Here is a 14,520-nt window from a genome sequence, read left to right as displayed (position 1 = left end):
TTTATGTGTTCTACACCGTTTCCATTATGAAACACTGAGAAACCAACTAGCTTCCAACTAGAATAATTTAAGAAAACACAGAGAAGAAATAGCTTAACTGAAGGTAAGAAGGTGTAGCCACAGTTCAAATTATGCAATCAAACAGTCTCGTTTTGAAGTCAATTACAAACTGGTTGACTAATGTGGAAGGAGATTCAGCTGCTAACCTGAACGTTGAATACAGTGCTGAGAAGTACATTTAAAATATGACACCTATTTTTCAGTTGAATTTCTGTTACTGTTCCTTTAGTTATTTTGGTGGGACTAAACTTAGATTTATTCTAAGGTATTTCATGGATTCATGACAAAGGTAAAATCCTTACTGCCTGCCTTTTTAACTCCACCCTTTTTCTGAACAAAAGAAGATCTGTAAGTTGAAAGGACAAGTCATTGTGTTCCAGCTTCACAGAAGAGATTGTCTTTACCATGCTCGGGATCATAATTCTTTAGAAAGGCACATTATACTATTTTAACACATGCTAATTCTTTATGAAATATATTTGATTAAGTTTTAAAGCATGGTTTGATGCTTTCTTGTCCTAAAACAGGATACTTTGAGGGAAATTGAATAAATAGAGTGCTTACATCGCAGTTACAGAATTCCAACAGAGTGCATAAGGGAAATAGTACTTCTTTTTACAGGATGAGAACTGGGGAAGTTAACCTGTGATTCCCAAACCAGTTCAAGCACAATGGCCCTGCTAAGAGTGTGCACACAGGAGCCTCCTGTAGGGGAATGTGAGCCACTGGCTGCTGGAGCTGGCAGTGCCTTAGGGCAGCCGAACAGCCTGCCCAGTCCTCCTCCGCACCAGTGCTCCCCTCGACTCAAGGAACCAGTGCCAGCTGCTACCTGCTCCTGGGCTTCCCCTCTCCCCAGGCTGCGTACTCAACGTCTTGTGGCTTCTAGCCATAGAACCATTTTGGATGATTAGGGTCAGGGCAGTTGGCTTCCCTTGGCTAGTGCAAGATTTCTGCATTAATGTTCTATACTGAAAAATGAAATCACTGGGAACTGGCCCCCTTCCCAGTACTGAATTTCACCCACAAATGCACCCACTGTTAAACTGTAAGCTACTGTCTTGCTTCCTACAAGCAAGAAATATTCGTACAATATGCACTATCTATTTATTAGAGAGTCTAAGCTCTACACAGTTTTAACTATATCTATAGAAATAGTAAATGGTATTAAAAGCAATCATTCAATCACTATACAAGCAGTAAAAATTTTAGCTTATATACTGAAAGGATGCGTAGAAAAGTATGTATTTTACTAAGTCATTCTTCAAGAATTATAGCTAGTACTGTTCAATTTATTACAAGAATTACTTGCCATTGATTTAAATGGCACCAGAGAAGCATCAGGATATTAAAAAAAAAAAAAAAAAAAAAAAAAAAGACATTTCAGTTTCAAACAATGAGAAGCAGGAACATTTAAAATATACAATATCTAGCAACATATATAGGAATGTTAAAAGAAAACTACAGATGTCAATAAATGGTTCTAATTGGATCTGGATGCTTTTCTCAAAGCCTCCAAACATGCTGTTTGAATACTTGCTCAGTTTGGTATCTCACATTGCATTATTTTGGAGTTTTAAATTTATGACATGTATACTTCTAATACTCTATTTAGTGTGAACCACTGCAATTTTAGCAACAGTTACAACTACACTTACTTAGTGATTCTTTTTGTATTATGTATGTTGCTAAAATAAAATGTTTTGGACCAAAGAACAAGTTGTCTCCTTAGCAGGAAAATTTTGCCTATAAAGTATGGCATGTGAATATGAGATTGTAACATAATTTGTAACACCTTTTTTTACTATATAAGCTTACTACACATTTGACTGTAAATTTATTGAATACATTACATAAATGTATCTCTTTAAAAGTAATTTATTAATTCATTATTTTGTATAAATAACACAAATTTCTATGGCTAAATGATAGAATTTGAGCCTGTTCAAAGAAGTTAACATCAGCTGCATACATACTTTAAAGTCTGTGAACCCTACCATTCTCTTTTTTCTGTACTCTTATAGCACATATATTACAATAATAATGGCCAGAGGCTGGACACAACAGCTGTTGGTTTCTGGTACTCATGTAAGTGGCTGATGTTTTTTAAGTTTGGTGGTTATTTTGTTTTGGTTTTGTTGGGGGTTTTTTTAAGAGACATTTTTAAGTAGGTGACTGTAAAATTCAAGGTCTTGTGACTGGAGTAGGATATCACAGAATCAGGAATCTAATCTACAGTAAGATGATGAACAAATCATTTAAAGTAAGTCTGTGGAAGAACCAATAGAACTTTTTAAATCCCACTAGGCACCTGCCTTATCAAGCCTGCCTTAAACTTTGCTCTCATTTTAGGATGAACTTCACCCCCCACCCCAAAAGGGCAGAATTTGCACACACTGTTAAATCCTGGAACAGAGTATAAATGAGATTTAAGCAGTACACCATTTTGTATTGCTGCCTCTGAGCAAAAGTGAGCTTCAGGCTTAGGAATTCCACTAGTGCTATATTCACACAGTAGGGTACTGTGGGACTTCAACTTCAGATGAAATGTGTTGCAAAATTGGAAAGCACAGAGGAAGGGTTTGGCACAGTAACGCTGCCAGCAAGCTCTGTGGTTTGCTGATATCCAGGTCTGCGGCCTTCATCTCCATTTAGCAGTAAAAGGAAATTATGATAATGAAGAGTGACTGATTGCTGAAGTGGATCAACCTTAACGAGAAGATATTGGACTCTGGTGTGCTCCTGCCTGCAGGATGATCTCATGATTTGACAACATCCAGACCACATTACTAAGTGTTATGTGGTCAGCTGTGTTTTGCTGAGGCAATCCCATGGGCACTAATCTACAGGCACACTTTAATCAGTCAGTCAAAGGTTTTATGATGTAACAAATTTTGTCTTTGCTTGGTTAAAGGGAAACAAGGTATGTTGTCCTACATCTGCTTTGACAGTGTTCCAAACCTGTTTAGTTATTTTGAAGAGCTCGGCTTTTCAGTGCTTCTTTCTTCCACATGCTTTTCTCAAACAGATTTCCAAATCTAAGTAAATAGTCATGGACTAGTATCCTGTTTCTCACTATTGCTATCCAAAGAACCCCCTTTCCTAAACAGGGGTCTGAATGGAAGGCTGAAAATGGAATTTTTTTTTTTGAATGGGACTGGAAATTTCCATGACAGCTGGAAGTGGGATTCAGGCCTGAAATCCTGTGTTTTGCAATGGATGTGGATATTTCAGAACAATCTTTGACTATTAAACTGGAAAAGTTGACTTGAGCTCAAACCCCTTTTCTTTTAGAAAGAAAAAAAAAAAAAGGCAAGAGAAAAAATAGAGATAAGGACTTTGGCATTTAAAAACATCCTAATATAGAACTTATTATGGTAAAGGAGCCAGTAAAACTGTGGTAACAGAAGTTACTGTGCTTTTAAAAACTGCAGCTGAACAAAGACTGAACCTAAGGAAATTAACTAGAACTTGATGCAGCTTGTCAACAAGAGCCTTCTCACTGTATTCCTTTCAAATTCTTGCTGTTCTTACTCTTAAGCAATTGAAATTATTTTAGTGACTTGAACAATAATTATCTCATTGAGTTTGAAGAGCCATAAAAAGAACAGACATACATATTCACATGCACAAGGTGACTGATATTGATCATGTGAATACATATAAAGAATTTTAATCTCTTTCAACAGTATATTGCAAGCATCATTTCATGTATTATCCAATACACAACACTACATTTGACAGTAGATGTGCCTTCAAAATGAGAACTGCCAAAGGCTTGGAAATACTTGCCTTTCTGGTGGTTTCATCTGGCCAGGAAAACAGAACATAGCTTCTAAAATTACTTCTGGTTTATTGCAAAAGCCCTACTTTTTAAAGGGATCGCTTTAGAAATGCAATTTATTTACCATTGGGTTTTCCCATTATACTTTTTTGTATGGTATTGGAGGGTATATCATAGGTATATTAAATATTGTCAAATCATTCTTAATACCCCTACATGTTTTCTACTTGTCAGCTTACAGAAATCACTTCCAAAGGTTACAAAAACCTCAAAAGCACTTCTTTTTGCACTCCATACAATTCAGGTCACCTCCCCAAGGCCTGCTCAAATCCTGCTTATTTCTCACCAGCAAAAGGAGAAAGAGGAAGACATCATTTTAAGGCTAAAATAAAACAGATTTCTTCCAAAACAACACTGTAAAGCCTTCTTTAAAAAAAACAATGCAACATGATGAAGGCAGAAAGGATACAAACACCTGTGTTTCCTTCTTAAGTCAGGTGCAAGTCTTATCCTCCATTTAACAAATGTTGCAAACCAATTATTTCAGACTCAAAATTTTATGAATTGGGAGTTTATTCCATCCACTTAACCTCATCACATGGAAGCCATTTATACTGCTGCTACCTCGCAATCCAGAGTGCACTGAGGCATTCTAAATTTAGCTTCCAGAGTTAACTGAACACTAAAACCATTTCATAATAGTACCAAACACGCCCCTCTTAGATTAGTGCTTAACTTGATAATACATTGTATTTAGAGCTTCCTTTTCTGGATAGCAGTAAGTAACAGTGTGGCTACCTTCTGTGGTAATTGCCCACCCCACTGTCTCCGCATGGTGAAGTGATAGCAGGTTCCTGGCTGCCTAACTTAGCCATACCACCCACAGCTACCATATGTTCCACATTGCAGGTTAATAAGAATGGTTTTTCACCTTTCCCTCCCAGAAACAAATGTCAGCATGGCTTAGAGCCATAAGCTCTTTATTTAATATTGAAGCAAAACAATACTAACTTGACCCTAGTGCCAAAACTTGACAAAGTATCCTGAGTACAAAGTTCTACTCTATTTCATTTTAATTAGTGTCCTTTGCAATTAGACAAATGATGAAAAGCACATGGGGACTGCCAAGATGAATCAAGGACATCTGGTAATTTTAACATTTCAACAAGAAACAGGGTAGGTATTACTCTCAGATACTCTTCTGTGCTGTTAGAAACAACTAAAAAACCAAATACAATTAACAAAAATTTAAGAAAAATACTACCTAAATGCTTTTGAATCTTTTCTTGGATAGCCTTAATTGCTGTTTGTCATACAACATGATTCTGATACATCTTGTTGAATTAGCTGTTATTTCCCTAAGATATTGTTATAATAAGAATTTTTAGAATTGAGATCATATTACACTAAGATTATCTGGATTACAGTTTCTTAGAAACTCCAACTGCCTCTGAACTACTAGTGAAAAACAACTAATCATGAACTTAAAACTGCTTTTTTGATACTTGCATTGATATGCATTCTCTTGAGGCTTGTGACTCACTGATGATGTAGTACACACAAACCTAAAAAAATAAAAAGAAAATCCAGCAATGACATCATCAGCTGCAACTGTTGGCTATCTCTTCAAGAAGAACTGCAATGTTTTTTACCCCTCAAACCCACCTGGCATTCTTAAATAAATGAATGTTTAATTGAAAATATATAAATGGTATACTGAAAAAAAAATACTTAAGAGATTCTTTCAGGAGAAGCTATGCAATTTTCTGTTGCTCTAATAGCTTTTGGCTGTGAAAGACTAAGACTAACTGTGACAATCGCATTTTTAACTCTCTGGGCTTTTACATATTCACAAGATTGCAATGTGATCAGTCAATGCAGTTGCCGGAAATATTCTAAAATTAGTTTGGCTCTGAAATAACAATTCACCAAACAGAAGACAGATTTACAGCAGCACCTGACACGCAGAGGTAATTACTACAATGCAGAGAACAACAGGTTTCAGCAAGCTACTGTCCTTGTTACAATCCATTAAAATTTGAGAATATTTTTGCATATGAGGCTTCTGATTTGGCCATTTTTCAAGGTATATCTGACATTAAGGATATCGTTCCCTCCCATGTGTACAAGCTATTTTAAATGTGTGGCAATTATACCTGTTCATTGTTGGTATTTATGGACCTGATAGCTCTGAAAATAGCTTTTCAGCAGCAATTAATAAAATGCCTTTCACAAATGAAAGACGTTTATTAGACAGCAGTAGAATATCAACTACGGTTTGTCTCCCACTGACTGGCTATAACTTTCAAGTTTCATTCAGTGTAACATCTTCAGCTACTTATGAACTCCCCTTTGCCAGAACATCGAATGTATAGCTATCATATAATGTACCATTGATGAATCCATGTGGCTATTCATATGCCGATCCTGAACGTAGCTAAGTGTCAGAAGTTTTGTTGTGAAGTGTTGGAAATGGGTAAGCACGACCCCAAAGCTCCCCTTCCCGGGAGGGAGGGGAGTATTTTGAAAGGGAAGGGTTGAGGAGCTGGGGGGTTCACAGCCCCACCGCCGCGGCACCGAGAGCGGGGAGCTCAGCCTGGGCCCCGCACCGAGGATGGGTCGGTGGGTCGGTGCGGGGCAGCCCGGGGCAGCACACGCTACACCACAGGCTTTCCAGAGAGGACGTTTTTGCTGAAATACTGTATGTTTAATCGCCAGTTTTCCCTCACGCTAACGCACTCTGATTTCAAAACCATTCCTCAGAGACTCCGCCTGGCTGCCGGCTCGGCGGGGCAGCGATGTCCCCACACCATGAGGTGAGGCCGGGCCGAGCCGAGCCGCCCCCGGTCCCGCTTACCCTCCGGCACCGTCCTGGCAGCGAGCGGGAGCCCGCGGAGGCGACTCCGGCGCCGGAAACGATGAGCGCAGGGAAATCCTGAGGCAGAGATTAGGTAATAGGGAATGTGCTCTCAGGTTTCCTTCGGGTTCCTGTGAGGAACCTACGCGTCTGGCTGCCTTCGCATGACTCATCACATCGGCGCGGCTGTCAGCGCGCCTGCCCTCCACCTGCCTCCCCCCCGTCCTCTCTCCGCCCGCTCGGCCTCTTTCCCTTCCCTTTCCCCTCCCGCCGCGGGCCGAGCCTCCCCCTCAGGCCGCGGGCCGGGCTCCCCGGTTCCCTCAGTGTGGGCCGCGTTCCCGCCGCTGAGGCGCGCGACCCCTCCTTCTCCCCCCCCCCTCCTCAAGCGGCGTGCGCGCCCCCGCGGGTCCGGCTCGGGAGCGCGCGCGCAGGCGGGCGGGCGGGAGGAGGCTGCCGGCGGCGGTGGCGGGCAGGGAGCTCTCTGCGGGCGCAGTGCTGATCCGCCGGCGGGCGGCCGGGAATGCGAAGCAATGGCCGCGGGCGGCTCGGGCAGTAGCAGCGGCGGCGGCAGCGCGGAGGAGAAGAGCTACCGCCGCTTCCTCGAGCTGTTCTTGGGCGAGTTCCGCGGGCCCTTCGGGGCAGAGCCGGCGCCTGCTCCCCCCCCTGCTGCCGACGCCGCGGCCGCCGCTGACGAGGACCCCGGGGCAGAGGGAGAAGCGGGAACGGCCGCTGAGGCGGAGGAGGGCGAGAGCGACGCCGCCGACCCTCAGCCGCCCGCCCCGCCGCCGCCTCCCCCGCCGCTGCCCCCGCTGTCCCGGCCACTCTCGGAGTACATCACGGAGGAGGAGGTGGAGGGCGAGTGCCTGGACCTCTGCCTGCAGCAGCTCTACAAGTAGTGAGTACCGGGCTGAGGGGAGGGCGTCAGGGTGAGAGGCTGAGGGGAGCCTCCTGTGTGAGGCTGAGGGACCCTCCGTGTGGGGGAGAGGCGGGAGGGGGCTGAGGGGATCCCTCCTGGGGGGGGCGGGAGGGGGCTGAGGGGATCCCTCCTCTGTGGGAGCAATCTCCAGTGTGGGGCTGAGGGGAACCCCCGCTCCGTGTGTGGGCAGGGCGTGGGGGGGCGGAGCCCCCCCCCCCATGCTGGGGGGCGAGGGCAGGGTGTGGGGCTGAGGGAGACCGTCCTGCTGGGGGGCGAGGGCAGGGCGCTTGGGGAGGGGACAGTCCCCCAGGCAAGGAGTTAAGGACTTCGGTGGTGCTGAGTTGCTCGGGACCAAATCGTCCTGCTCTGTCCTGTTACCCCCTGCCCAAAACACGCCTCTGTTCTCTGCCCCTCTCCTTCCCTCTCGCCGGGACAGGGAGCGAAGAGGCAAAGGGAATAGACCTGGGAGAGCCACGGGTATCCATCTGGAGAGCAGCTTGCTTGGGGAGGGAGAGTGATGGGGGAAATGTCTCACGCTCTGGTGCCAAAGCAGGAGGGGGGGTTTGCCTGTGGTCGATCGTACTGAGGCTTGAAATTGAAATGTTCCCTGCATGAGGGTTTGTAAATGGGGAAACCTCTGCCAAGAAAGAAGGAAGGGGGGAGAACAAGGGGCAAAGAGAGACAGTCCTCCTCCTTTCCCTCTCCAAAAAAAACCCCCACATCGAGAAAACCACAGCATGTATTTACAGACCAGGGAGAAAAGAGGAGTAGAAAGCCTAAGGAGACAGCTATCCATAATCATGGGGCTCTTTCTATCGTCAGCTGGGGAAAGCCAGCTCTACTCTGTTCTGTATGGAGGCAGTTTCCAGATCTGTGCTTTCTAAAGGCTGGTGCATAAAGAGGAAACAGATGGGATCTATTCCCAGTGTGAAAAGTCTGTGGACTGAAACCCAAAGATCAGTTAGTTACCAGTGCCTTGTATTGTGCTCAGCTCTGGCTTTGAAGGCTTGAAATAGAAATGGTTGTTAGCAGTGTTTCTTTAGGAACCTTTTTAAACTGATGCCACAGGAGGAGACAAATGAACCTGTGAAAATATGCACAGCACACTGGGGAGCTTTCTGCCATTGAGCTGATAATTGTAACGAGAGGTGTTACTCAGTTGCAAAAATAAATAAATAAATAACCAGGTTTTACAACTGCATGGTCTGTTTCTATTCAATTCTCATCTGCCCTCTGCGTTTGGGGACGATAGGGACAACACAATGATAGCTGCAGAGGACAAAGCTCTCCTGCTTACACATGCTCACCCTGCCACCTTTGGAAAGTCTTTCTCTGGAATACAGCAGCATGTTCATAGGATGTGATAGAGAGGAGAGACAAGTCCCTTCTATGTATTTGGAATGTCTTTTGTTTTAAAAAAAACCAGACTTATGAAATCAAAAGTCAGATTAATTTAAATAAAGTTTTAGACATAAAGAAGAATATTTTAAAGTATTATTTAGAGTGTATCTACGAAATTATTTTGAACTTGAATTCCCCCCACACCCTTCTCTCTCTGCATGTCCCCATACCCCAGGAAAGGCAGACTTGGATCCCCCAGTTTATGGCCCATATTCATGGATGAAATTATTAGGGGGAAAAAAAAAAAAGACATTTTGAGAGGATTCTTTACACAGGGATAGCTCTTGCCAGGTTGTGGGTTTGGTTGGTTTTTTCCTTCAGCCTTTGTATAAATCTTTTGATGGCTACTGAATGGAGCATCTCCTTGGCTTTGTTTGTGGTGAAATCAATGCAGACTTCCTTCTATAGGCACCTACAATTATGAAGCAAAAAGCAATATCTGCCTCAAAATTAAGGGAGCAGGGGATCATGTTATAAGAAAATTGTTTTCCAAAGGCTTAAATGTTTTGACAATGTATAGAAAATGCATTTTCAAATAGTAAATTAGTATCTTTTAGCTGAAGATTGATAGACATTGATTTATATCTGTCTAGCTAAAATGTAATTCTTTGAAACATTTTAAAATATTATAAGCCAAATCTAATAACTTTTAATACAGAGACCAAAACTGGAATAGCTTTTTCTTGAGTGATGGTGGAATCTGAGGTAAGTGCAAGCATGCAAAATTGTTCTTCAGGTAAAATATTGTATTTTTAGTACATTCCAGTCACCAGAGAAGCTTAAAACTGTCACAAGATTATAAACCAGGCAAAAGTAGAATGTCTTCCCCCTTAACCACTAGGGTTTGACTGGTCAGATGATCCCAGAGATGGGGAAACTTCATGCATATGAGTAAAGCTACTCTTGTGCCCAATGGTTATGATAGTGTTTAAAAAAACAAACAAACAAACAAAAAACACATGAAAACTCATGTGAAGGGGAATATTTTATTGGTATGTCATTAGCAAGAAAGACTATATTGTGAAAGGCATGTTTTCTGTAACTGTAACTATATATTAGTCAAATGACTGGTTTGCATTATATGTAGCATGTGGATAAAATCCATTACTGTGAAAAATCCAACAGCTGTTTTTCAGCTATTTTAAGCACACAGCTTTAGTTCTTTTTGAGAGAAGTAAGACCATCTCAGAAATGAGAACATATTGCCAATCATGAAAACAGATAATAGTTTTCTGCCACTGTGTAGATCAGTATCAAAGAGTTCCTATTTATGAGATTTTCCTGCTATTTTCCGGAAGACTCATATTCCCCTTTGAGATTTCCAGTTCCTGGTTTCTTTCTAGAGACAGCATATGCTTGGAAAATTAGATTAATGTAATTTTTATATCTGTCTAAATGCCACAAAATGTGTACTGTGTGTTTTCTTAGTGATCCTCAACAGAATGAAACATCTGATCAATAGGAGGTATGTCAGATGAAGAAAATAATCAAAAAAGAATAACATTTGAGGAATCGCATTAGAACATTGGCTGACAGCTTGAAAGTTTATTTTGTGATTATCTTCTATAACATCTTAGTCAAGAGAAAGCTATATAATTTAAATAGTTTCTATGCAGAAACAAATATACTAAGGACTTAATCTTATATCTATTAAATATGAGACCCCACTGATACAGGACTAGACCTCATTTCTGACTTATTGTAAAGGAAGAAGTTACTAACTTGATGCAATAAAGTTATATATGATGCTCTGTTCTTTTCCTCTTCCTACTGATACTTTTATTAAATCTAACGTATTGGAAAAGCTGGTTCTTGAGAAGACATTTGAAAAACTAATCAACAAAGATGTGGTTGCTACGAGAGGAAAGGGTCAGGCTGAGTTAAATAGCACACCCTTAGAAGTTATGCCACTAGGAAGAACAAATTTATCTTGCTGTTACTTTTTTTTTTTTCCCCCTGTACGAATGAAATAATTTGAAAAATTCCATTGTATATTGTTCTTGTTTTTCCTTTTCTCTCTCTCCCCCCCTGCCCCCCAAGCTTTGATGGGAACAGATATAGTTGGTGTGATTTGTAGGTTCAGGGTTACTTTCAGTGATTTTGATGGTGCAATATTTTGCTTTTAAATATTCATTTAGAAAAATCTTTAGCAAGCTTAGAAATTAGGCCTATTTGCAAAAGACTGTAAGTAAAGTTAAAATAAAATTTAACGTTATGTCATCTTAAGTGCTTAACTAAGGCACTGATGACAAAATGGTTATTTGGAGGACTGCAAAAATCTTGCTCTGACTCAGAACATAAAAAGAAAAACTTGTAAGCATTGCCCTTTTAGATTTCTGCACAGAATACTATGCAACATTCACAGAATATCATAGATCCCAAGTTTAGGCTTAAAAAATGTAATACTTGGAAGTGAGATTTATTTTAAAATTACTCCTCTCTTTATTTTAAAGAGAGAAAATATTTTTACTTAGGTATAAGTGTTCCCCACAGTCTTGCTATGAAAAATCAAGCAAGGCAATGTAGACTCAACTTTTTAACTTTGGAATTATGTAAAATGTGGACAGTAAATAAAAGTGGAGTTCTTGCCCCTCAACTTGCAATTTTAAGTTAAAGAGGAAGAACTTTTCATGGTAACTTTATGTGAGCTAAAATCTTTTTTTATAAAGTTCTTAACTTGAAAACAATGTTCTGTCTGCTGTCTCCATCACTGATGAGTGAAGAGACTGTATCATCTTCCTTTAAAAAGCAGATGTACATGTTTTTAACTTGCTTGCTTAACACCTATCGTATGAAAGCTGGCATTATTGTCACTATCTGTAAGTTGAAATTCATATATTATGCTAGATTGGCTTTTTTAACATCATATTAAATAGCCTGTGATGTTTTACTCTATTATTATTTATCTTTTATCACCTATTCTATTGATTGCAATCTAAAAGCCCTTTTAGGAAGTATAATTAACTATTTGCCATCTCTAATATTAATCATAAGGACCGACCAAAAAGAAATACCATCCTTTTTAAGATGATACTTGTTTCATCTTCTTTTGTGAAGTTTTACAATGGAAATGATGATAATGTTGGCCCGTGTTCACAATAAACAACCGGAATAGATATTGACTGCGCATGTTTGGGGAATTTTCTAATGGTTAACGAGGAGGTTTGACAAACAGAGATCGTTAAATTTCCCACCCCCAGCTCTGTTGATGATTTTGTTCTGCACCTTAGCTTGTTCCTGGGTATGATAGTGTCATGGGCTGAGGGAGGGAAAAGGGAGGCGAGGCTGGTTGTAGTTGTGTTAATGTCTCACTGGAGCCCCCTCCACGATTAGGAATCCCTTCCTGAGGGTAGTTGTTGAGCTGGCCGCTGCCAGCCATGTGCTACAGAGCCAGCAACAATGGCCTGGAGTCCCAGAGACTCAGCGGTAAGCACCAGGCTCTGCCGCTAAGGTGTAGAGCTGTGTGGGTATGGCTGCTGATGCTGACATCCTCAGACCCAAAGGATTTTGGTCCTAGAAATCCTGGTGCTTCTCTGTAGAGAAATTCTAAATCATCCAATAGAAGTGTATGCAGAAAGTTGAGAGAACTTCAGTATTGTTATTACTCATTAGAAGAACCTACTATGAAATTCAACCCATATATTGGATGATGGTGATGTCGTAGCATACAGAGATGGGCACGTTTCATACGCTTTAGACTGGAAATCATGATAATCTGCAAATAGGTGGTATTTAGTGATAATCACCTTCAAAACACAACTAATGGTCTACACAGTGAGAGATTCTTTATGTTGCTTTTAAGGCATCTTCAGTTCATGCTCCCACGCTTTTAAAAATACTGAATCAGATCAGATATTTTGATACTCCTTTTAAAAATAGAGTATCAGCTAAAATGAGCTATTTAAATTGCAGATTTTTTGTATTGGTTAACATATATGGTGACATTTCAAAACTTACTAATTTATGATTAAAAGGATGCTGAGTTTTTCAAGTGCAATGGTGACTATGCTTGGAAGTTGCTTTATATAGTATTGAAATAAATAATACTTAGTGAACAGATTATGGGAATATATTCATTCCAGTGCTTTTATTTCAATGCGTGTTGCTAGTAGCACAACAAACTGAAGGGAATTATTTTGTTAGGAGCTTTTCACACCAAGATTTTTTTGACACAAGAACAAATTGCATATATTCTACTACTCCTAGTGAAGCTGTTTGCTTTTGCATATGAACTGATTGAAGAATTAGACCTGTGCTAATATGTTCTTTTTTGGGACCTTATATAACCACTGTGAAACTAGATTGAGTTATTGGGAAAGAATGTATATATGAATCTGTATAATAAATTTTATTCATAATGTTATTTTTCATTTATAAGATACTCAAAAGCCTTTGACTAACTAAAATCTTATTGGCCATCTTGTGAAGCTACTTTTGACTCTATCTTTTGGATGTCATGAGCATGTTAGACTTGAGTTTGTTAGTAATTCTACTTTTTTTCATTAAACCCTCTGCATAGAATATATTTATCCTTAAAATCCTTCATTGTAATTACCTTCAACAAAGGCAGAGTGTTCTCCACCAGTACTTTGAAGAAATGGTAGTCTACTTAGTTGTGATTCTTTTCACTAAAGATTTTTAAAAAATGTTTTTCTTGTTGTTAAGGTAAAACTTTTAGTTTGCTTTACAGTATGTTAGTAGAAGTTTCAATGCCTTGACTGTTCCGTCACTGGTGTATGCTCTCATTCAATTTTGTCATCTTGCTAAATTGCTTACATGATCACATTAAAAGCAAAAGCAACAGGACATGTAGTACACAGATAATGAGAGTACTACTTATTCCTATGTTTGTTATCGCTCTGAAATAATCTCTGGCTGTATTGCATCATTTTCTTTCTTTCTTTATGTTGTTTTGTGCATACTGGTTTTTGGTTTGTTTTCTCCTAGGAAGTATTCTCACTGACTACGAGATATAGGTGAAAAATGAGACGAAACGGAATTAGGGCTTTAAAACTTTAGATGTTCTTTGAACCATGCTGTAAGACTGTTTTATGCAATGCAGTCATGATTACGTAATGCAAATGGTTATAAAAATAAATGTGTCCTGGACAATATGTATCCCTTACATGTTAGTAACCTATGACATGCGACTAAACTGTAAATGGTCATTGCTACATATTGTAATGTAGGTTCTCATCTTTGTTTTCGCTGAAACCAACCACTAAGCAAATAGTCTAGATTTTTGTTGTTATAACATATTAGTGATTAGATGAAATGAATGCAGATTGTGGACTTGTTTTACAGAAACATTTCTGCTGTGCCTTTGTACTTCATTAGGAAGAAACAACATTACCCACCTTTAATAAGACATTTTATAAAGAAGTAATCATCAGTCATAAATTAGAACTGCAAGGGAAATAGCTGCCCTTGGGTACTTCAATAATTAATACAGAAGTGAAACGAGTTAACTAGATTGCAGGATTACCTCAGTTTATGTTTATATTG

General features: G+C 40.2%; 1 protein-coding gene and 1 long non-coding RNA gene across 2 annotated transcripts in view; one reads left to right on the top strand and one right to left on the bottom strand.

Annotated features, from left to right (window-relative positions):
* Positions 1–2,217: 2,217 nt before the first annotated feature.
* LOC142604590 (uncharacterized) lies at positions 2,218–6,869 on the bottom strand. Its single transcript, XR_012838444.1, has 2 exons — positions 6,699–6,869; positions 2,218–5,406 (listed from the first exon to the last, which is right to left on the bottom strand). It is a non-coding gene; the product is annotated as an uncharacterized LOC142604590 (long non-coding RNA).
* The window catches only part of PPM1E (protein phosphatase, Mg2+/Mn2+ dependent 1E), a 69,562-nt gene continuing 61,904 nt past the window's right edge, over positions 6,863–14,520 (top strand). Inside the window, exon 1 of the mRNA XM_075771953.1 lies at positions 6,863–7,593. Coding sequence (XP_075628068.1) covers positions 6,863–7,593 — 731 coding nt within the window. The remainder of the gene's footprint in view (positions 7,594–14,520) is intronic.

This window comes from Balearica regulorum, chromosome 19 (assembly GCF_011004875.1).
Source record: "Balearica regulorum gibbericeps isolate bBalReg1 chromosome 19, bBalReg1.pri, whole genome shotgun sequence".
Taxonomy (NCBI): Eukaryota; Metazoa; Chordata; class Aves; order Gruiformes; family Gruidae; genus Balearica; species Balearica regulorum.
Note: the sequence above shows the minus strand (reverse complement) of the source record. Positions and strands in the feature narration are given on the sequence as shown.